Source organism: Nothobranchius furzeri, chromosome 1 (assembly GCF_043380555.1).
Source record: "Nothobranchius furzeri strain GRZ-AD chromosome 1, NfurGRZ-RIMD1, whole genome shotgun sequence".
NCBI lineage: Eukaryota > Metazoa > Chordata > Actinopteri > Cyprinodontiformes > Nothobranchiidae > Nothobranchius > Nothobranchius furzeri.
The window spans coordinates 103,172,292-103,195,724 of record NC_091741.1 but is presented as its reverse complement, the minus strand read 5'-3'; the positions used below and the strand labels follow the sequence as shown (position 1 = coordinate 103,195,724).

At 41.8% G+C, this 23,433-nt stretch overlaps 1 protein-coding gene across 3 annotated transcripts in view; it reads left to right on the top strand.

The window, feature by feature from the left end:
- Nucleotides 1–23,433, top strand: part of pdlim7 (PDZ and LIM domain 7) — a 138,211-nt gene that overhangs the window by 49,264 nt on the left and 65,514 nt on the right. For all 3 annotated transcript variants that reach the window (XM_054738928.2, XM_054738927.2, XM_054738930.2), the window contains 2 exons: nt 16,613–16,637; nt 17,341–17,537. In XM_054738928.2, coding sequence (XP_054594903.2) covers nt 16,613–16,637; nt 17,341–17,537 — 222 coding nt within the window. The remainder of the gene's footprint in view (nt 1–16,612; nt 16,638–17,340; nt 17,538–23,433) is intronic.

Below are 23,433 nucleotides of genomic sequence, written 5' to 3'. Positions count from 1 at the left end.
GAACCCACTTGCAGGAATTTTTCATACAATATGGTGTAACTCTTCTTGGAACAGCAGCAAGCTGTCTGTGCTGTCCTGACTGAAGAGAGGAAAATTGGTATTTGATGTCAAAAGACTCAGACATTACAGTTTTATAAACAATAAAAGCAATTCTTGAGCCACTCAGTTTTTTTATTGATGCACTTAGTGGGGAAAAACACTACTCTCTCCTCAGTGTTGCCGTTACTCTGGAAGATATTTTAGAGTCTCAGTTACAATCAAAGTGAATCTACTTTTGCCCAAGAGATGAAGGAGAAGATACAAGAGTATCTTCAGAACCAATTTGATGACCCACAGCTGCAAATTCATTTGAACACTGCAACCTACCTTGATCCACGATTTAAAAACAGTTTTGTGTCTTTAAAAGATGATGTGAAGCAAAAGTCTCTTGGATGAGGTAAGGAAAATGGGCAATGAAAATGAAGGATTTGAATCAAAGGTGCCTGGAAGAGAGTCAAGTGAAGAAGTCTGGCCATCAAAGAAAACCAAAAACGACCTAAATTTTCTGCTTTCCACCATACAAGTGGAATAGAAAGAAAAAGTAGAACCAAGATCCTCAAGTCTACTGCCTCTTTCTGCAAGTGATGAAATAAAGGGTGAATTCTTGGTTTATAGTCAGATGCCTTCTTATCTTTCGGAACCTTACAAACCCTCGCAACCTCTACGCTCCTCTGGCAGCCGTCTTCTTGTGATTCCAAAACATGCCCATGGCGAGGCGTCCTTCCAATTCCTCTTCTCTGGAACAGGACCTCAGGGTCATAGAGAATGTTCATGTTTTTAAGAGCAGACTTAAGACTCACCTTTTTACCATAGCTTTTAATTGATAACTGTTTTTAGCTGCATTTCTTGTTTAATTTTTATTTTATTATTTATAGTTTAGTTTGATTAGACATTTATGTCTTAGTGTTTTTCTATCTTTTAATCACTTTTGTAGTTATTTTACTATCCATATTAGCTGTTATTATTTTTTATGTTACTTATTTGTTTGTGCCAGTGTTTTCCTCTGTGGGGCCCTCTGCCTCGGGGGTGGTGGTCGACTGTGGCGGCCAGGGCCCACCACCTTGGGGAGTGCTTAGATGCTGGGGACTTTTGCCCTACCTCCCTGGGAGCCCTGGGCTGGTGCCTTTGCTGCTGTCGTCGATCAACTACTACCAAGGCAGATGGTTCACCTGATGGCGTGTCATCCGTTACCTAACCCATCAGAACTCGACCTAGTGTTTACTTATGATATTTTATTTATGAATTCATTATTTATTTATAAGTTTAAAGTTTTGTGTGTGTGCATGTGTGCTTTTGTTGTTCGTGTGGGTGTGTGCGTGTTCCTTAGCAAATGGGTTGGGGGTGGGGGGGTGGGGGTGCAACCGTCATAATTATTTTTATATTTTTGGGGAAATGAGGGGATTATGAGTCATATGGGGTGATTTTAACCTGTAAAGCACTTTGAGCTGTATTTTTTGTATATGAAAAATGCTATACAAATAAAGTTTGATTGATTGATTGATTCTCCAGTCATCCAACTGGACCTAGTTGGTGTTCTTGATCATTCTCAGAATATGTCATGCCTGCTCTGGTGTTAGAAGTTAGTAAATTTAAGTCCTAGATCATATTTGTGCTTGTTCCACTGTTGTTTTAAAGGATTTTTATTTATATGTGTTTTTATTTTTACTACATTATGAGAAATAGAAATGCTAATAAAAACACCCAATTATACAAACAAGTGAAACTCGAAAAATTTTAATCTGGTGCAAAGTCCATTAATTTCAATCATTCAACTAGACAGAGACAATATAAAGGCTCAGGAACCATTTGCAGATATTTTCTATTTGCAGTTATACATTTAAGTTCATTTGGGTCTCGTTTCATATCACACAGTGACATTTGAATAATTAAAAGCATTTTTTTTTTAGAAATTAAAAAGTTTTAGTTTACAGTAATAATAACCATGTTTAATGTTTGATTCTCTGCCTCATTATTTTTCATTAAAAAATTGCTTTAAGGGCACATTTTCCCAAACGATGCAAATGCGATTAATTAAAATGAATTAATTACAAAGCCTCTAATTAATTGAATACATTTTTTTTAATCAGCTCCCACCCCTAGTTAATATATCATAATAATGCAAGTACACCCTTTAAAATGCAAACAGTTAAACTTTTATTTAACTTACTCAAGTGATTTAATTTTGGCAGAAATGAAACGCCCAAGCTCTGTTTGTTTCCTTTTGAGGTTGTAGAGATCTACATTATTATTTGTAGACAATTTCTGAAAATACTGATCTTTAGCCTCCTTCACAGTTTTATTCCTGTGAGGGATGTGTTCATCCTTGTTCTTTTTATCCATCTTGTTGATGCTTGTTCTGCTTCAACTTCAGCTGCAGCTTCCCCTAGCAACTGAGTAATACACCTAAAATGGCACAAAGGGGATGTGGTTGATATGCAGGTCACATGTCTAACAACGACCAATATATCGAGGCTGGAAAAATTATTGAGTAAATTTTCATCTATGGTACCAGTAATTGATTTATTGATTATTGTCCCAGCCCAATTTATGATTTTCTCATTAAAAAAGGATGCAAACTCATTACACTTAGTTTGGGATATTAAATCAGGTCTGTATTGGGAGATTAGTTAACCTCTCAACAGTAGCAAACAGAACACAGGAATTGTTAATATTATCACTAATAACTCTGGAGAAAAAGGCTTGTCTTGCCTTATTTAATTCAAAATTGTAAATGTGAAGCTGCATTTTAAAGGTTTATAGTTATCTGTAGGTTACTTTTTCTGAATTGACGCTCAGCTTTCCTGCATTTTCTTTTCTGAGTAGTAACTAATTTAGTGAACATCCATGAAGTTGTTTTGTTTGCCAGAGATAAGTTTAACCTCTTCAGCTGCAATGGTGTCAAGGACTTCAAGAGTTTTGCAGTTGAAGTAATTTGTAAGTGAATCAGTGCAGCTGGTTGTTAGCCTTGTTGACATATTCATGCCTTCTATAAAAACTGATGCAGTTTGATCACCCAGGTACCTTTTTTTGAGAACAGCTGAGGCGTGATGTGTAGCAGGTGAAACCGATATCTCAGAAACAACCCAGAAGGAGTCAGGTAGACCCGCATCCTTAACTCATTCACTGCCAGCCGTTTCCTGATCGCTAAAGGCCTTCGCTGCCAGCGTTTCTCACCGTTTTTACAGTTTTAAGAGTCACAGAACGTTGCGCGCTAGCCCGATGTCGACGCCAAAACAACCAAAACAAAGAGGAGACTCACCTCTTACATCAGGAAGAATCCACACGTTTCGAGCGTTATCCGTTCTTTCATAGTCCGTTGTCGAATTGTGAACGGCAGACGCTTTTCCGGTACGCGCCTCACATCTTTTTTTACAGGAACGTCCCAAAACGATCTCCTAACACATGGATTTTCTGCTTCCTGATCATGTGACGTGTGACGTATGCGGATGAAGATCAGCTTCAGAGCTGAGATGTTTGTTGTCTCAGCGCGGGGGCTCGTTCTGATAACCCACACAGTAAAAAAATGCAAATGACGACTTTAGTCGTCAGTGGCAGTGAATGAGTTAACAGCAATGTTTAACACATCCAAATCTTTGGTTAAGATTAAGTTGAGCATGCATCTCTCTGTTTAATTATGGACATTTAGTTGAAGATGAAGCACTCCAAGGAATTGTTCTGCCGATTTGTCATTAGCATCATTGAAATGAATATTAAAGTCACCGGTTATGAGAAAATATGCAAAATCTGTTGTGATAACAGAAAGAAGCTCAGTGAAGTTTTCTAGGAAAAGAGTGCATGACCCTGAAGGCCTGTAGATTACACTTACACTTGGGGTGAATTGTGGGGCGTATGGAGGCAGGTGTCTGCTAGATGGATTAGGGGTCACAGTGGAAGTGAGCAGAGAAGAGAGGGCTTTCTCGTGTGATTACAGGAATGCTGAAGTGTGTTATCTTGTTGTTTTGAAACATCATGGTAGTTGTTGTCCTTGGCATGGTAGGCAAGTTGTACTCCATGATAGCTGGAACGCAGTTTTATGATCTCCTGATTATGTTCCTCTTGTTCTTTGGTGTCATTTGTAGCGGAGGCAGAAGAAACACGCTGAATGTGTAAAAGGTTGGATGTGAAGAGTTTTACTTCAGATTTGTTTAAAACAAATCCCATTCGGCAATAAGAAGTGTCTGCAATCCCAGAAGAAGTTGAAGTGGTCGAAGACGCAAACATTCTCTCTGTTGCAATTAGAAGATGACCAGGAACTGATAACTAAAGTCCGACTGAATCTTTCAACACGTCTTCTGCCCAGTGGTAACGGGCCACTGAAAAACACTTTTGTTTTCAGAGAGCTGAGTGATTTCAATCAACAAAGCAGTAAAGTCCAGCTCCAGCATGTCTGATTGTTTTTTCCTGATGCCATTTGCACCAACATGAATTATGAGTTCATTAGCCGCTGGGTGTTGAGCAAGGGTTGTTGGCAATCTGTCTCTCATATCAGCGACCATGTCCTTGGGAAAACAGTATGTTCTGGTGTTTCTGCCATTTAAATTCACATTCTTCACATGAAAATCACCCACTATCAGAGTTTGAAACTCAGCATTAAAAGCTTTTTTTCTTTTTGTTACACTCATTCCTTACCCTGTTTTGAGGGGGAAAGGGGGGGCTTTCCAGTTTATTCGGTTCTGGGTCATTAAGCAGTGGAATAAATTTGTTGTGGAGCCGGATACTTGATTAATGAGACGTTCCTCTGGATTTCATCTTAGTCCTCATTTTGCCAGCTCCTTGCTGTTGTGAGCTGCCATCATTATGAGGTCAGGAAGGTAGCCCTGGCCAGTTATTGGCATCGGTAATCTCTCAGCATCTTTCTCTCTGTTTTCAATTTGGATCTGTTTTTCCTCTAAATCCAAAGAAAATAAAATGTTTTCCTCCGCTTTTCAGAGACTCCACTGATTTATTTTTAATTAGAATGAGGAGAACAGCGACATGGTCATGAGTAGGGTTGGGCATCATTTGATTTTGAACAATTCCGATTCTGATTCTGATTCCGATTCCGATTCCTCGTTTCGATTCCGATTCCTATCGATACCCGATTCCGATTTTTTCAAGACGACATGGGTTAAATGAGCCAGCTAACCACCAGAGATTCTGTTTCTTCTGAAGTCAGAAATCATCTCCTTTGTTTTGTTCACGTTCAAGGTCAGATGATTGTTTCCACACCATGCCACAAAGCGCTCCACCAGCTCTCTGTACTCAGCTTCCAGTCCATCTCTGATACACCCGACAACTGCAGAGTCATCTGAGTATATCTGTAGATGACAGGTCTCTGATTTGTACTGGAAGTCTGAGGTGTACAGGGTGAAAAGGAATGGTGAGAGTTAGGGCTGCAGCTATCGAATATTTTTGTAATCGAGTACTCTATCGAATATTTTTTTCGATTAATCGAGTACTCTAATAAATTACCCTTTTGTATTTGTAAACCATTATATCAAATAGCATGTTATAATTATGAAAGACCTGTTAAAATGAGCAAGCAATTGCCAGTTATTCTTCAAGTTTTATTCAAAATTAGTTTTCAAAACTTCAGCACTTCAACTTTACTTCACAGTAAACAAATGGCTGTGCAAAAAATAAGTACACAACCTGAGCCGATTTTCCCCTCGTGCAAGAATCTGCTAGCCTGCAAGCCAGACAAAAACTAGGAGGATAACTGTTGAAGTAGCGCTGCGGGCGGCTGCGGCCCAAACAGAACCAGAACCGCTCACGGTGCATGCGCAAACAGCTCGTCGGCTGTTTCCCTATTAACACACGTCTGTTTTAATTTCAACACTTTTTTTCTCACACAATAACAAGGATTGTCGAGAAAGCATGTTTGCCGTGGTTTTGTCAAATTATACTGATCACAAAACATTTATTTACTTTCTTTCGTTTTCCTCTCATAAATACCCATGTCCTCCTGCAGCAATCCCGAGGGACAACAACCCTCAATAACACAATAAAAAGTCCGACGTTTTGTGTAAAAATGCTATTTTTTAGCACATTTAAGTCCGACGTGTTGCTACCAGACGTACGGTGTGAGCTGAAACTGAGTGCTACAAACGAAAAAGTCGCAGTGTCCGCAGAATATATAGAAATACAGGCTAAAATGCATTATCTTGTAGAGGCTCCGAGTCCGCTTGCAGAAGTGACATTTACAGGTGCTGCAGCAGCATGGAGGATGTGGTGTTGTGGTAGGCTTAATCCATTTTACAGTATTTACACTGGACTACGTTTTCCGCCTTACGACGTGAAAAATGGTTCCACAACTTGACATTTTCTGTCTTTTTCGCACTCCACCGGGGTCCACGTTGTCCGCCATGGCTTAAGTGAAAGTTAAGTTACATTCGCTACTCGCATGTGCAGTCCAGTGGGCATGTGCGTCACTTATTTCAGTCCGGGTGAAACATGACCACGGGCGACTGCAAAGCCACAAATTAATTAAATATGAATTAAACGAATCCTCGAGGCAGAGAATTTGACTCGAGGATTTTTTGTACTCGAATTATTCGAGGTACTCGAGGAATCGTTTCAGCCTTAGTGAGAGAACAGTCCCCTGTGGTGCTCCAATGTTACTGATCGCCTGGTTTGATATGCAGTTCTTCAGCCTCACAAACTGTGGTCTGTTTGTCAGGTAGTCTTTAATCCAGGCGATAGTTGAGGCCCCCACCTGTGTCTTCTGGAGTTTCTGGCAAAGTACATCAGGCTGGATTGTGTTAAATGCACTGGAGAAATCAAAGAACATGACCCTGACAGTGCTGCCTGCTTTGTCCAGATGACAGTGGGCTGGTTGAAGCAGCTGGATGATGGCATCTTCAACTCCAACTCCATGGTGATAAACAAAATGCAGCGGGTCCTGATATGTTCTAGTTTGCTTATTCAGGTAGACCAACAGGAGTCTCTCCAGGACCTTCATGATGTGGGATGTCAGGGCAACCAGTCTTTAATCATCATTGACTGATGGGCGAGTTTTCTTTGGAACTGGAACAAGGCAGGATGTCTTCCACAGGACTGGAACCTTCTCCTGGGCCAGGCTGAGGTTGAAGAGGTGCTGCAGAATCCCACAGAGCTGCTCTGCACAGGCCTTCAGTACTCTGGGGCTGACACCATCTGGACCTGCAGCCTTGTTCCTGTTCAGTCTCTGCAGCTGCCTCTTCACCTGACTTCTAGAGACAGATAGGTGGGAGGGGGAGGTAAATGGGGCAGCAGCATCTCCTGACTTGATTGAAGACAGATTTATAGAACTAGAAGAGTCCATGACTGCGTTAGAGGACAAAAGAGCTGGCGTGTGACAGGAAAATGTTGGATCAGAGTAGGATGGGATGTCTGATTGTCTGGGGACAGGCGAGGAGGATGCTGGGTCTGTTCCTGAACTGAACCTATTGAAGAACTTGTTCAGTTCATTGGCTGTGTCCAGGCTGCCATCTGTGCAATCCTTCCTCTGCTTGAAGCCTGTGATCTTCTTCATCCCTGACCAGACATCTCTGATATTGTTCCTCTGTAGTGTGTTCTCCAGCTTCTTCCTGTATGCCTCCTTGCTGTCTCTGATCTTGATCTTCAGTTGCTTCTGTATACTCCTCAATAATTCCCTGTATCCCTCCTTGAAGGCTCTTTTTTTCTTGTTTAGCAGATCACAGATAACTAAACTTTTACTGAAAAAACAATATTAATCATTTTGTAAGGTGTCAAAGGTCAAATTTTCACCGACAAATTGACCAGGAAGTAACCTTTCACTTGCAGACATGAAAATAACATCTGTCTGGCTTCCAAAGCCAGAACTCTGCTATAGCTCTTGTTATTAGACAAGAAGCCATAACATATTTGCTCAAGCAACAGTCAGACTGCTACAACCTCACTAGGAATTAAAGTTAACCTCCTCAAAGTTCCTACGTGACTTTACAGCTTATAAGTTGAAATAATCATTTGTGTTGAGTGAACATGATGTTTAAATCAAATGTTTGAGTAATCTGTGCTTTGATCAATAATGGCTTTAAAATGAATACTGTTCCTGCAATGATCAATTTCAGATCTTCTCTACACCAGATCAGCATGTGTTTGATTTAACAAATTAACCTATCACTGATCACTGATCCTACACCACTACAGTCGGCACAGGAGACCTTGCGCCCTGCAGTAGGCATCTCATCTAATGAAGGGGGTGGGGTTGAAGGCCGCCCGGTACCACCACCAGCTGACTCCGATCGGAGTCAGCACCTACATGTCAACCAAGGGCCCTCCAGAGCGCACCCCAGCGCCCGCCAAGTCCTCAAAAAGCTGCTTCCGCGCCTATCAACGGTCTACATTGTCCTAAATTTCAGGTTTCAGGGCTGACAAAGTATCCTGTGCTGTTCACGTGTGTCTTCATGATGTCCAACGCGGCTAAGCCTCATCCACAGCCTCCCCTAACGCGACTGTACGAACCTTGGCCCTCTTCCGGTGTCAAGCTTAGGGAGCGCCTAGGCCTGTTAATGACTAACTACCGTCTATTCACACAAAAGGTTTTTGTAAAGATTGACCCTCAAATGGCGTGTACTCAACCTCTCTCCTCTTATCTCTCTGAGCGCTCCTTTTCTGTGGCCGTCTCCAAGTATAGGTCCTCCACCACCTCTCTTACCCATGGTGTCCCACAAGGTTCTGTGCTGGGGCCTCTACTCTTGCTCCTCTATCTACTTCCTCTTCAGCACATTCTGAGCTCCTTCAAAGGAATCTCCTACCATCTCAGTGTTTCCTCTTTGAATTTTTCCAGCTGTGGTGGAGGTGGGGTTGGCGGGGGGGGGGATTATGACATGTCTCACCTTTATGTTAATATTGTTTTATTTGATGCACTCCACTTTGAACTGCACCAATCCAGCGACTGCTGCATTTTAATAACTAGTATTAAAGGTGAATACACCAATATTTGCACAAGAATAATTTCTGTTTTAAACTCTCAGTGACACACTTTGCAGGGTGGATTTGGCATTTAATTTTTCTTGGCGTCTGGAAAAACATCTTCTTTTGCCCCCTTTATTTGACTTTCTGTCCCCTTTATTTTGGTCCAAGATCATTACTGGACTGGCCTTATTAAAAACATTCTACACCCCTGCTTAGTAGACTTAATGAAGGATTTTTAAGCCAGTATAAAAATGACTGAAACCCAAATTTACATATTTGGCCTTATTGACCAATATTTTTGATTTAATTTATTTGTTAAGAACATCAAGATGCATTACAGTGAACATTATAATAAGCTGGGCGGACACTGTGCGACTTTTTCACTCGTAACACAGCTTCAGCTCAAACTGTACGACTTCAGCGCAGGGTAGATCTCATGAGTCATGTGCTCACTGTACGTCTGGTAGCAACACGTCGGACCTAAAAATATGTTAAAAATAGCAGTTTTTACACAACACGTCAGACTTTTTTGTCTTGTTTTACCTGTTGTCCTTCGGGAGTGCTGCAGGAGGACACACAGGGATTTATGGGGGTTGGATGAGGAAAACGAAATAAAGAAAGTAAATCTGTGTTTTGTGATCAGTTTAATTTGACATGAACACGACAAACACGCTTTCTTGACAATCTTTGTGAGTAAAAAAAACGTGTAGAAATAAAAACGAACAACGTGTGTTATTAGGGAAATAGCGGGTGAGCGGAGTTGATGCAGGATTGCGAATGCGCCGTGAGCGGTTCTGATACTTTTTGGGTCGCAGCCGCTCGCAGCGCCGCTTCAACCCTCATGAGGAACGAGATAAATATTAAAAACTCCAGAAGTCCGTGCGAGCTCATGATTGCTGATCGGTAGCTGGTCACGTGGTGTTAATCGCCTCTCGTAACCCCCTGTACACTACACGACGCTCAGCGCAAAACTCGCCCCGATCGTGTGGATTCTCGCACGAGTGGAAAATCTGCTCAAAAAAGTGAAAAAGTCGCACAGTGTACGCCCGGCTTTACTGTCTGTGTGTGTGTGCGTTGATGCCTGGGCCGAGCTGACGGAGCTCCCGGCTGCAGTTTTGTGTGTAGGGAGGGGCGGGCGCTCTATCTGACTGGCCAATCACTGAGCGTGAAGACAGTCAGTTACCCAATGACGATTTCATTCAGCACGATTACAGATATTTACGAGTTTTACACTCGTTTCTTGCTCGTATTCGTCAAAAATGCTTTATCCGTACGCTCATAGCTGTAACCACCCTGCCCTGCCTCCTCCTCCTTGCTACCTGCCGGCTGTGATCACAAGCAACAACACAGTAGTTCCCGCTGCTTCTTCGGTAAACGGCGCAAAAAAAAAAAAACATCAATAAAACTTGGGATGTTGTAGGCGTGGCGGTGGGATTTCAGCCGTGGCGGCCCGCCACGGCTACGCCTATGTAAGGGAAACCCTGCATCTTTATGCAGATGACATCCAACTGTACATCTCCTTTAAGCCCCATGAGATGTCTAAACTGCAGCTGTTACACACCTGCTTAGACTCTATCAAAGTCTGGATGGCTGGGAGCTTTCTACAGCTGAATGAAGATAAGTCTGAGATCCTCATCTGTGCCCCAGACAAGCTGGTTCCCAAAGTCAGAGACTCTCTTGGTCAGCTTGCTTCTCACACCAAACCTTCTGTCAGGAATCTTGGCGTGACCTTTGACCCAGCTCTCACCCTGGATTCTCATGTCAGTTCTCTTGTTCGCTCTTCCTTCTTCCATCTCAGGAACATTGCTAAGCTGAGTCCTATTCTGTCCCGCTCTGAACTTGAGACAGTTCTCCACACCTTCATCTCCTCACGCTTAGACTACTGTAACTCTCTTTTCACGTGTCTGAGCAGAACCTCCCTGAACCGTCTACAGGTGGTTCAGAATGCCTGTGCAAGGCTTCTGACCAAGTCCTCCAAATACACCCACATCACCCCGCTTCTCCTCCAGCTTCACTGGCTGCCAGTCAACTTCAGGGTTCATTTCAAGATCCTGGTTCTGGTCTATATGGCCTTACATGGACAAGCACCATCTTACATTGGTGATCTTCTTAGTCCCTACACTCCCAGCAGGTCCCTGAGGTCCAGTGATCAAAGCCTACTGGTTGTGCAGCACCAGGCGAAAGACCAAAGGTGACAGATCATCTGCAGCTGTGGCCCCCAGACTCTGGAACTCTCTCCCCCTGAGCCTGAGATCAGTGGACTCAGTGGTCTCCTTTAAAAATCAGCAGAAGACTCACTTGTTCAAGCTGGCTTTTGTATGACCTTCTTCAACCACTCTCTTTATTCTGCTCTCCCCACCTATTCCACCTTCCTCAGGATCCACTGATTTCCCTCTTTCCTATTCACTCTCTCTCTTTTTCTTAACATTTTTCTTTTAAATTGCAATTGCTTATTCTTGCTCATTTTAAATATATTTTAAACATTTTCTGAATGCTTTTTTATATTTTTACAATTTTTAAATTTTTTGTTTTTGTGAAGCGCCTCGTGATTTTTATCGTGAGAGGTGCTATAGAAATGATATTTTCTTCTTCTTCTTCTTCTTCTTCTTCTTCTTCTTCAACCTCCTGAGTGCCTTTGGTACCCTTTCGGAAACCGGTACCATCTGGACATCTACGATGATGTGGCACTCTGAAGCTGACGTCTCTCACATACTACTCCAGGCGCAGAAAGTCACGGTTTCCAATAGTGATCTTTCTGGTACCCACGTTAGGGAGAAGTCATTTGCTACTACAATTGGATCTCTTTTTAATTTAGGATTCTCATCAGTCAACTCGGTCAAGATCGACACGGTTTGACGTCGATGAGCTCAACAGGGAATTCCTGTCCCTGCGTAAGCAAGTGCTTCACCAACAGTGTGCGTCAAAGCAACTGGGCATGTCCGAATGTAATTCTGTGGTAGTACTCAACACACATAGCAACATTCTGCTTAAAACAACTTCCGCGGTGAACGAATTGTGTTCCGTTGTTACAGTTGATTATGCACACACTCAGATACTGACCACTTGCCTGTCCGACTACAGTCGGGATGTAAGTGCTCTTGTTGACGCCCTTCTCATGGGGAAGATTCCTCCGTACCTCGTGTCCCTGGACATGGTCCGGAACGCGCTTAATAGAGCTATAAAGGGTGATGTGACTGCCCTTCAGACTCACTTGGCTTTCTCGTTTGACAGTGCTATCCCACTACGGGTCGATCCCGCTGCTAGGGAGCTAGTTTTCATCATTAACTTACCAATTATGTCTCAAGGGGACATCTACAGACTGAAGGATGTGGGTAACTGGGTGGGTGACACTCACGTCAAATTGCATACGCCGCCAGTGGTCGCATTCCACGATGACACGCCCTTCAACTGTGTCTCTAAACCATCAACATAATATACGTGGACATCTTCTTTCCATAGGCTCCAATATAACGTTTTTGATCCCAAATGGGAGGTGGCCAGCACCGCCATTTTGACCGTGTCACAGGTTCCGTCAAGCCCAGACAATTCCATAAAAGGGAAGAGAGGAGGAGCTGAGGGTGGGACTGTAAGGCTGGGATCAACTGATGACACCCGGTTGAACTAGCTACAAGCTAACCTGAAGCTAACCCAAAGCTAATGCGGAGGTGGGAGCTAAGCTAACGGAGGTAGCAACCTAGCTACAACCGGAGATAACTGTGCACAACACCAGAGCTTCTGAGTCAGAGATACGCCGGGCTGACCGCTGGGTAAAACCGGGTGGAACACAGAGGTCTCGGAGACCTCCACAAGCCGGCAGCCGCACAGCAGACAAGCGCCGCTGCGATCTGAGATGCGCAGAGCTGCCGCTGGGGAGAACCAGGTTGAAAGGTTTCCATCCCAGAGCTCCACAAGCCGTCAGCCTGCCGCAGCAAACAGAAGCCGCAATCAGACAGAGATGTGCCGAGCTGCGGGGAGAAGTGGCGTATTTTGGCGGTTCTGGCTTGCCATGAGAACCAGCCGTCAGCCCGCAGCAGCACACAGAAGCCGCGATCAGACAGAGATGGACCGGGCTGCGGGGAGAAACAGCCGGCATTCCGGGTGGAAAAAATTGGTCTCCCGAGAGCTCCACAAGCCGATAGTCGGAACCCAGCTCCACCATCATGTTATATTTCAACCCATTTTCTAAAGTGCAGCAATATGTTAAATGCACTGGGTTTTACCCTATTGCATTTAAATTTCATGGTTAAACAGTACATGTTAAAATCTAAGCTCAGCTCGGCAGTGACCTAAAATCCATAAATATAATTTTACTTACCGAAAAAAATGAAGTGGAGACTCCTTGGACACTCTATTAGTGCAATTAATGCCACAGCAAGTCATTTTGTCCAACAATTGCAAAAAAAAAAGAATACACAAACACAGAGACTCAAAATCCCGGAACAGTTTCCAAGCCAGGCCGAGGCTCTACTGAGGCCTTTCCACGGAGCTAGCTCTGCGGTCACGTGGGTCTGAGGCGGCGGTCACGTGGGTCTGATGCTCATTAATTATACAGAATTTTAGGCTTTTAATACACTTAAACAGAAGAGTGAGAAAAAAATCCACCCCCCTCAGAGTTGTCATGAGTGTAACCTAGATAATTTAAACAAAAACATGTTTTGGTACCAGGCTGTAAACATGTTTATTTCTGCTGTGAAATTGGTAATTTTAACATGGGAGTCAATGAGGATTTGATTGCTTCTGATACCAGCCCCAGTGGATGAGAGTGGAACTGCAATTTGTGGTACTTCCGGGTTGGACTCAATTTTAAAGCCGCATTGTGGGGGGCTTGCTCTAAACACAGCGGGACTCACTTATCAGCCAATCAGTTTAAAAGTCTGGCCACCAACTTGAATCGTGTGTAAATGAGTTGCAATATCCTTCTTTGTAAAAGAATAAGCAAGTCCAGACACTCTCTCATCCATTCGAACTATAATTAAAGCAGACAACATCTAAGACAAACAAACAACAACACAGATAACCAGAGCACGTTTCTAATTCTCTGGCAAAATGCTTAAAACCAAGCCAAACACATATAGCATTCAGAGAATCTGTCAAAAACCATCCTATTCAAGGCGGACGGCACCACTTAATCTCATAGTTACCACATCGGTCTACTTCATCATGGCGGATGACACCGCTTTATTCTCTGGTCACCTAGGATTTTCTCTCGGTACCACAAAGACAAACACACAACAAACAAACTTGTCTCACCAAATCTCTCCACTCAGGTCTTTCCTGAGTAGTTCGTGGATCCGCATCCCCTCCCAGCAACGTCAAGATCCTCACACCGACCCCCAGTGAAAGCACAGTGCCAGAGAACATTTAGGTTGTCTACAGTTTTCCGGCGTCAGCCCTTGGCGCCGCGAGGTGATGGGACTCCGGCTTTCGAAGGACCAAATAATGTCATGGATTTTATCAATATGTTTATCAATAACCCATTTCTTATAGTGAAGAGAGAAGGAGACAATGAGCAGACAAGTCAAACAGTTATAACTGTGGCAAAATGCACGAGGCAAAATGCCATCCGGTCACAGAGTTTATATATATATATATATATATATAGATAGATAGATAGATAGATAGATAGATAGATAGATAGAGAGAGAGAGAGAGAGAGAGAGAGAGAGAGAGAGAGAGAGAGAGAGAGAGAGAGAGAGAGAGAGAGAGAGAGAGAGAGAGAGAGAGAGAGAGAGAGAGAGAGAGAGATTTTGTGTGTGTGTGTGTGTGTGTGTGTTTGTGTGTGTGTGTTTGTGTGTGTGTGTGTGTCACAAGTCAAGAGTGTGTGTGTGTGAGTGGCTTGTGTGGGTGTGTCTGAAAGAGTGAGCATGATAGAGCAATACATTTACATTCAGTTGATTGAGTCCATGATCAAGAAATAATAAACATAAATTTTCCTTAACATCTTATTAATAACAGGTCATGATCTAGTTGGCCTGAGGTATAAAACTCAGCCCTGAGCCTAAAATCTCTGTAGATATATTCACTTTCTATAAACACCAACAACAAATAAATAGCAGCTGGATTCAACTTTGTCCCTCAAATTGAGTCTAGTAGTTTTGCAAAGTTCTGCACGCTCATGTGTTCAACAGCATTTTTGCTAGCTGACTGGTTCTTTTGGTAACTGAGATGAGTTCATTTCTGGTACTGAGCAGTATGGATGCATCAGTGGATTTCGCTGTTGATCATTGTTCATAATGGATTGGACAGGACAGGATATATAATGAATAAAATATGTCTGCATTCCCCTCCAAAAGTAGGTAGTTGCGCCCCTGGGCACCAAACCATGCTTTAATAATTAGAACTCAGTCATAATTACATTCAAAATACTTCTTATATAGGTCAAGCTATTCAAAAATGCTTAGATGGGCTTAAAGTGGAAGATGACCATTAACTGCTTCAAGTCCTTCTGCTGCGCTTGGGTGAAATTTTTGTGCCACTAGAGACCGCAAGAGCGCTGCTATCAAATTATCTTTACTGGGCAACCGCAGAAGAAAAATTAGCTTGTCACATGACCAAACAAATGTGCTTGAACCATAAAACAGTTACCAAAGAGCACAGCGTGGGAGCAGTTTATTCTTAGTTATTTCATTCTTGGAACACTATAAGCCTCACATCAAAGTGCTGAGCCTGGTAGAACGTAGAGCAGCAAACTGAACAGAGACCAGCAACAAGTCAGTCTGCCGTGACGTTCCTACTTGCGTCTGACGCCTCATTGAACTAGTAAAATAAAGAAATATCAGTGTAAGTATTTAGTTAAGTGTTAGGAAACTCAAGTGTTTTTTAAAAACCGTGGTTTCCAGAATCCGCTTATAAGCACATGATCGCAACAAGCTCTGAGTCTGACGGACATTTCAGCTTCATCACAATCTCTTTTCATTTTTTATAAATGTAATGGGTATGGGCCTCAAGTTGTGCATTAGAATTATTTTAAAAAGAATAGACGGAAAAAGCGTAATTTTTTTTGGGGGGGGGCTCCGGTTAACCGGCTATTAACCGTTAGGAGGCGTCAATAACTGGTTAAATAAAATTTTTGAAAATGTGTGTCTGGGGTAGAGTGTAAGGTCTGCTTTATGGAGGGGAGTGGGGTTTGAAGCTCCTCCAGATTTAAAGAGAGAGTACCAAAAACAGCTCATTCCCAGACTCCTCAGAACAGGGGTAGATGAGGGGTCTGTAGGGCAACAGTAATGAGGAGATCAGCAGTTGCACTGTATGTAGACCCCAACTGAATGATTTAGATGTAAAAAGGAAGAATTATGATGCATCCTCTTTAAACAATAATTATCTAAAGTCTTAATAATGTCTTGACTGCTTTACATTAACGAATGAATCAACATAAATGTTTATCTTATAATGCTTAATGTCAAATCTTAAATACACCAAATGAGTACTTGCTGAATTTAATAATGATTTATTGTCAGTATTTTATACATACATTTTTATGGAATATTACATTTTATTGAATACCTTAATATTTTATTGACAATTTATTAAAAGTAACCACTTACAACACATTACACCCCCCAGCTGTTTTTATTGCATGATTTTATTTATTTCTAAGCCAGAATGTTCAACCTGGATCTATTTAAGTACCAGAAAGTGTCATCTGATTGTTTTACTCTTTGTGTTTGTCCTTCAGAGCTCCCAAAGAGGCTGATGGGAAGGTAAGACCATGTTCACCTGGAGCTTTGAGCTATTTGTGAACACCTGGATGGTTTGTTGTGATGTGCTGCATGACTACTACTACTACTACTACAATGACTACTACTTCCAAAATTTCTTTTAGTCTTCCACACAATTAGATTAAAAGTGCCACTTTGTGTTTGGATTAATCTACCCTCTCCATTGTTGGTTTAGTCTAGATGTTTCCTTTTGAATTTGCTGTGGTTTCCTTCCTGCACCATGCAAGTGTTGGGTGCATGAAGTGTTTAATGCAGCATGCTGTTAAGAATAAAGCAGCTGGCACACACAAAATAGAATCAATGTTCTATTGTTTATAGCCGTTCTTCTGCAATCCATGCCTAATTCTCGATGAGAAGTCTCATTAGTGAGCCTCGTCAGTTTTATATAACACATTCCCACTTTAAGCTCTGTCATTTTAACTGCAACAGCAGATATCTCTGGCCAGTCCTTAGTGACAGCCAGCACAAATAAAATAGCGGTGTCTGTACTTCTTATGTGTGTGGAGAGAAAAGCCTGCAGGCTTTGACAGAGCTGCTGCTGCAGGACACAGTAGTCATCAAGAGTCTGAAAGATCTTGACCGGATTGTACAACAAAACTTTTTTTTTTTAAATCTGAGTGTGCCAAATGTCTAACTGCATGTTGTGCCCTGTGCTGCATTGTCTCCCTCTTCTACACCCCCGCAGGACTCGCTTTCTGCGTCCTCTGTTCAGCCAAAGTACTTCTTTGTCCCAAGCACGACCATTAACAACATGGCAAGGCCATTTGCAGCAGGTGGTACTAGTGCCAACTCAGGACCCATTATTAAACCAGTGGCCTACGCGCCTAAACTAAACGTTGCAAGCTCACAGGGCCGTGCCAGCACTCTGCAGCCACAGAATGGGTAGGTAGAAAAACAAACACTCTTACTATGTGATTAATGTGGTTTTAACACATCTTTCTTTCTTTCTTTCTTTCTTTCTTTCTTTCTTTCTTTCTTTCTTTCTTTCTTTCTTTATGAAATCTTATTATTCTGGCTTCTCTTTAAAAAGAGAAAGTTATTCTTACAGGATTTAGAAGAATTTAGTTCAGTCACTGCTAGGGTTGTCACGGTAACCGGTGTAGCGGTAAACCCTGGTAAAAAATTTGACTAATAATAATAACCGTCTTGTTTTAAAAAAAAAACTATATTATCTCGGTGGATTACCGTGGCTGCGGTGTAGGCGCGGTGACCCTTTCCAGCCACCGTATCATCTGCTGAAGTTGCCGGCGGCACATGAGCACTTTGTTGTTTACAACCAAAACTTTCTTGAAGATAAAGCTGAAATAATGGCCAAAGGAGGAGACGGCAGCTCTCAGGACATTTATTATCCCTCAAAGAAGACAAAGTCGAAAGTACGGGCATATTTTGGATATTTGAAGAATGCCGAGGGACAGTTGATAGAAGACGGCTATCCTGTTTGCAGCATGTGCAGAAAAAGTGTCTGTGAAAGGCAGCAACGCTTCAAATCTCATGACACATCTGCGTGACCATCACCCACAACTCTACAGACAACGCAAGGCAAGCTAACGTTAGCGTTTTAGCTAAAATGCGTGATCCGAGGATTTGGGTTGAGGGAGAATGCAACGAGTCGCTATATAAAGCAGCCGCAGCGCCGCTACCTGCATATAAACCGTGTCGCGGACACGCCATGTTGAAATGACGCTATGCATTACGGGGTTCCCAGGGGCATATAAGAGTTGGTCTCTCTCCGAGAATAATTATGAATTCAACAATGATTACTGCCTGATGACATTTTCCCACATCTGCAAAGCTCACTGGAAGGACACAAACCGAGGACAATATTTTCCTGATATAGGGTTTATTACTCAAGTAAGGGTAAAAAAGTATCTGATTAGAAGGCTACTTGAGTACTGAGTATCATCTGATCTAATATTTTTTATATGATGACATCAAAGAGACAAAAAATAAGAAGTTATGGGCAAATATTGGTATTTTAAAGACTAAAGGGAAAAAATGTAAACAAATAAACAACATAATTACAAAATAACACATTTTAGGCAAAATTTAGACAAACTGAGGACAATATTTCCTGACATACAGGGTTTATTTAATTGTGTGAAAATGTAACACGTTTAAAAAAATACCGCGATAATATCGAAAACCGTGGTAATTTTGGTCACAATAACCGTGAGGTTAAATTTTCACACCGTGACATCCCTAGTCACTGCTGCTGTGTGCTGACAGATTTATGTGGCATAATCAGAATTATTACTGGGAGTAAACATGGCTAAATGTACACCCAAACATCAAACATCAGCACAGTAACTTTTCCACTCGATGCCAAACATTGTTTAGCTCTCAAAACACAAAATGGAAGCATTTTTCCTTAAATCACACATGAATATGTATTGTTTTTATTGTAAATCACCAGGATGTTTTAATGATTTTTGCACTTAATTTACGGCCCCCAGCTCGACTAGGAGATGATGTTGGTTAGAGGGCATAAAGAAAGGTGGTTGTGAACAGAAACAAACCAAGATTCTCTCTTTTAAAGGAGTTTATTTAACTAAAAGGGTCACTGTTTTATGCAGGAAAAGGATAAAAGGTCACAAACACATAAAAGTCATCCAAAACTGGGGTTTAAAGTTATTGATAATAATAAACACAAAGCGCCGGGGTTTAAACCTGGTAAGGAAAAAGCAGGATTAACACACAAAAAAAAAAAACTCCACCAGAAGGGTGAGCTAGATCTCCTTAACGAGAATGCCAAAATAAACACTAACGAGCTCTAGAAACTAGGAAGAGTTTACCAATAACACACAGGTAAAGTGACCAAATTCTAAGATGTTTACACACGAGGGAAAGAGGAGAGCAACCACTACTGCCTGTTCTCTTCTGAACTTCCCCCTCCTGTATATCACCTGACGCTCCCTTTTAACAGGGAGCCTCACTGATTGAAATCAGTTAGGAGAGCAGGTAGGGACGCTGAGGGCACCTAGTGGCCACAAAACAGACGGCGTCTGTTACAACTTGGACTTTGTAGTGTTTTTCATCTTTTAGAAGCAACATTTGCTTTTAGGTATGTATCTCTTGTGAGGGTGTAGGATTTGGTAAATTGAGTGCTTTAAGAGCTCAGTATATTACCTCTACTTATGACCAATAAGCTGTGGTACTCTATATAAATATAGAATATCAACCTGCTTGGTCTTTGTGTGTTTAATCAGAAGATTCTAGGATTCTTTGTTTTATTCAGGGATTGTAAACACTTCGTTTTGATTCAAGAAAAGAGTCAGGGTTGTAAAAGTAAGAATGTATTTTCCAAACAATTAAAACATGACAAGTTAACTAATATTTACTGTGGCGGATGCATCTAGATGGAGGAGATGTGGTATACGGTGCCTATGCGTGAATGCAATGTTATCAGAACAACCGTATCTAGGAAAGCTGAGTTCTGGGTGTAAAAGAATTTGGTTTGCGTTAAGCTATGAAGTTGATTCTTATCAAAAAGCATCAGACACAATCACACTGTGTTCTACCTCACCCTTCTCGGAGACCCTCTTCACGGATCAGGAGGTCATCGAGGTCGGATGACCTCTGAGCACCCAGGTCCAGTAGATTGACCACAGCACCGACTTCTCTAGTCCAGAGATGTCACCAGGCACACAGGTTGGATGGAAACATTTGCGTCTAGACTCTTAAGGAGTCGGAACAAAATCAGCTTGTTCTGCAGAAACTGATTGCTGTGTCAGCTTGCAACGACCTTGACGACATGTCAAAGGCTGCTTCTTAGTTAGAGAGACGTCACTACGGACGGCCATTTCCGTAGCTTCCTCTAGAACTCTGTAGAACTGGAACACTGACTCAGACTCAGACTTGAACTCGAACTGCTGAATCACCAGAGTGATTCTGTTTTTATATTCTCTTATTAATTCCTTAACAAATCAGAGCGTGCCATGTTAAGGGATAAGAATCTCAGAAACCCACGCCTTCTTTCAGATACAGACGTTCTGATTTGTAGGTAAGAAAATATCATGTGTAGGGCTGGGCGATATGGCAAAAATAGAATATCACGATTTTTCCAATATTTTATCACGATTTCGATTTTATCACGATTTTTTATCCATGAATAGCATAACTTCAATTGCGTATTAAAGAAGAGAAACATTGAATAAATAAACATTTATTCATATTAGGGATAATCAGCACAGTGCTAACACACTTATATTTTAAACTCACACCAGAGATGATAAAAGCCCTGAGAGAAACAATTACAAAAATCAGTTTTTCTCGTTTTTCAAGTAACTTAACATACATTAAAATCGTAAACATATTTAAAGTGCAAACATGTCAATTGCAAACGTATTGTGCAAACATTTACTTGTTCAAAATACTATGTAGCTCCCAGTTGCTCATGTAGTGGATAGTTAAGCTCAAATACGGCTCTGATGTGCGGCTGGACCAGAGATCGCTTGTGGTAGCAAAAAACTGCGCATTCTGAATATTTTCTGCAACAAGTCTCTAAATAAAGTAACATTTTCCAGTGCAGATTGGAGACAACCCATAGAAGCACTGATTTGATCTCATTTCAGAGAAAAATAGAACAGGTTAGATGCACCTAATAAATAAAATTACTAACAAACTCAGGAATCTTTCTTTGCTTCACTGTTCTGGTGCTGAGAATATCATTAATGCGGATCAAAGGAGATACACAGATGAATGCACCTCTTATTTATTATTTGGAAACTACATTTACTGCAGCTGGCAGAGGCAGAGATTGTTTCTATTGATACACGGATTTACAGAATCATTTTAAATGTTAATAGGGGAAGACTGCAGGAGGGAGCGGTAAAATACAGGGGTCCCAGCAAAAACAAGAAACTACGAGTCTGATGAAACCCGCTGGTTTTCCATCAGGCAGTCACGGGGCAGCTCCAAGGACCCAGTGACCGAGCTCAGTCCGGTACCGACACCGGCTCGGTAGAGGGTGAACGAGCCGAGGCGACGTCGTGCTCTGCGGTGTTATTTTCCTGCTTCAGAAGAAGCGTCCAACGTGTTTTTACGCTTCCTCCGAGACATGTCACGTCACTAAGTTGTTAGCGCCGCGCGCTAAGGAAACCCTGCGTTCCTCTTCGGAACGAAAACTTGTCGCTCAGCCGCGGCGAAGCCATGTTTGTTCACACACAAATGAAAACAAGCGGGGCACTAATATATTACTATGACTCATTCTGATTGGTTAAGGGTCAAACAAAGGCGTGTCATTCGCCTGGGGTAAGTTCCCTTTTCATTCAGAGGCAGAAATTCAACAGCAGAGCTGTGAATCGTGATAAAACGGTCTCTCAAAAATGACAGACCGTCAGATGTGTGGATCGTAAAACGGTCTAAAATCGTCATATCGCCCAGCCCTAATCATGTGTCACGTGTTTGACTTAACTTTAATTTGTCCTTTATGAACCTTGTGTGAGTGTAGATGGTGATGGCCTTGTCATATCCACATTACTGATCCATATATAAATCAGTTTAATAATATAACATTCATCTCAAACTTCAGTCATTCAAGCACAGATTAATGAAAGCATTTCATTTATATTATAATTATTATAAGTGACAATAAACAAACGTTTATTTAATGATTATTTAACTTATAAGTTTTAAAAGTTCTTCTGTCTTGTGCTGTGAATAAAAACCAGTCTTAGATAAGAGTGAGCCTAGGAGGACCTTGAAGCAGCAGTCTCTTCTGTAGATTAGAGCTCCAGTTGGACACTTATGTCTCCAAATGACCGATAATGAAGAGGTGACCTGTGGATTGAAAAACAGACCATTTGGGTGAGACCACTACAAGGGTCTCACCCAAAAACTATATAAAGTTGTTGATTTTGTTTTCAAGTATTTTTACTCATGAATACCGTTGAAATGTTGCATTAATGTGGGAAGATAGAGTATACCAGGTAAAGCTACAATGGTAAATCTGCTAGCTGAAAACATTTTTCATGCATTTTAACAATGTTCTAACATAGTAACAGGCTGCATGGTGGCGCAGTGGTTAGCACTGTTGCCTCGCAGCACGAAGGTCGCAGGTTCGAAACTCGGCTGCGGCCTTTCTGCGTGGAGTTGCGTGTTCTCCCCATGCATGCGTGGGTTTCCTCCGGGTACTCCGGTTTCCCCCACAGATCACAACATGCCCTATAGGTTGTAAATTGTAAGTCGCCTTGGATACAAGCGTCTGCCAAACAAATAAACATAAACATAGTATAGCTGTAAATATCATACCAGCAAACTTGTTGCTTCTTGGCAAGAATCACAGTTTTTGGAGCCAAATATGATGTTCGCGTGAATCGTATAAATTGTATAGATATAGATTTTTGTTTGTTTTTTATTTTATTTTGGGGGGGGGGGGGGGGGGGGGGGGTCTTTGGTTGGGTGTCAGCCACTCCTTGTGAGAATCATTTGTCAAAGAAACAAACACTGACAGTTCAAACTTATGAGCAACACAAATAGCTTTTTTTTTTCAGACAATGATGGCCACCAGCATGCTTCAGCCTTTTTGGTTAAGCACTTCGTGATTTTTATCTTAAGTGGTGCTACATAAAAGATTTTTGACATCCCAATATATTGATCTGGGCACCGGAAGATTTTAACAGTGCTGTAGTACAAACACAAGATGAGCTATTTTTTCTTGCAACATTTCTGCCACGCTAAAGCACAGACAGAATGACATTTTGCTCTTAACAGTGACTTATCAAAGAAGTCCAGCAGACAGCTGAGATAAAGCTGCATTTGTCATTGCAGCTTCAGCTCT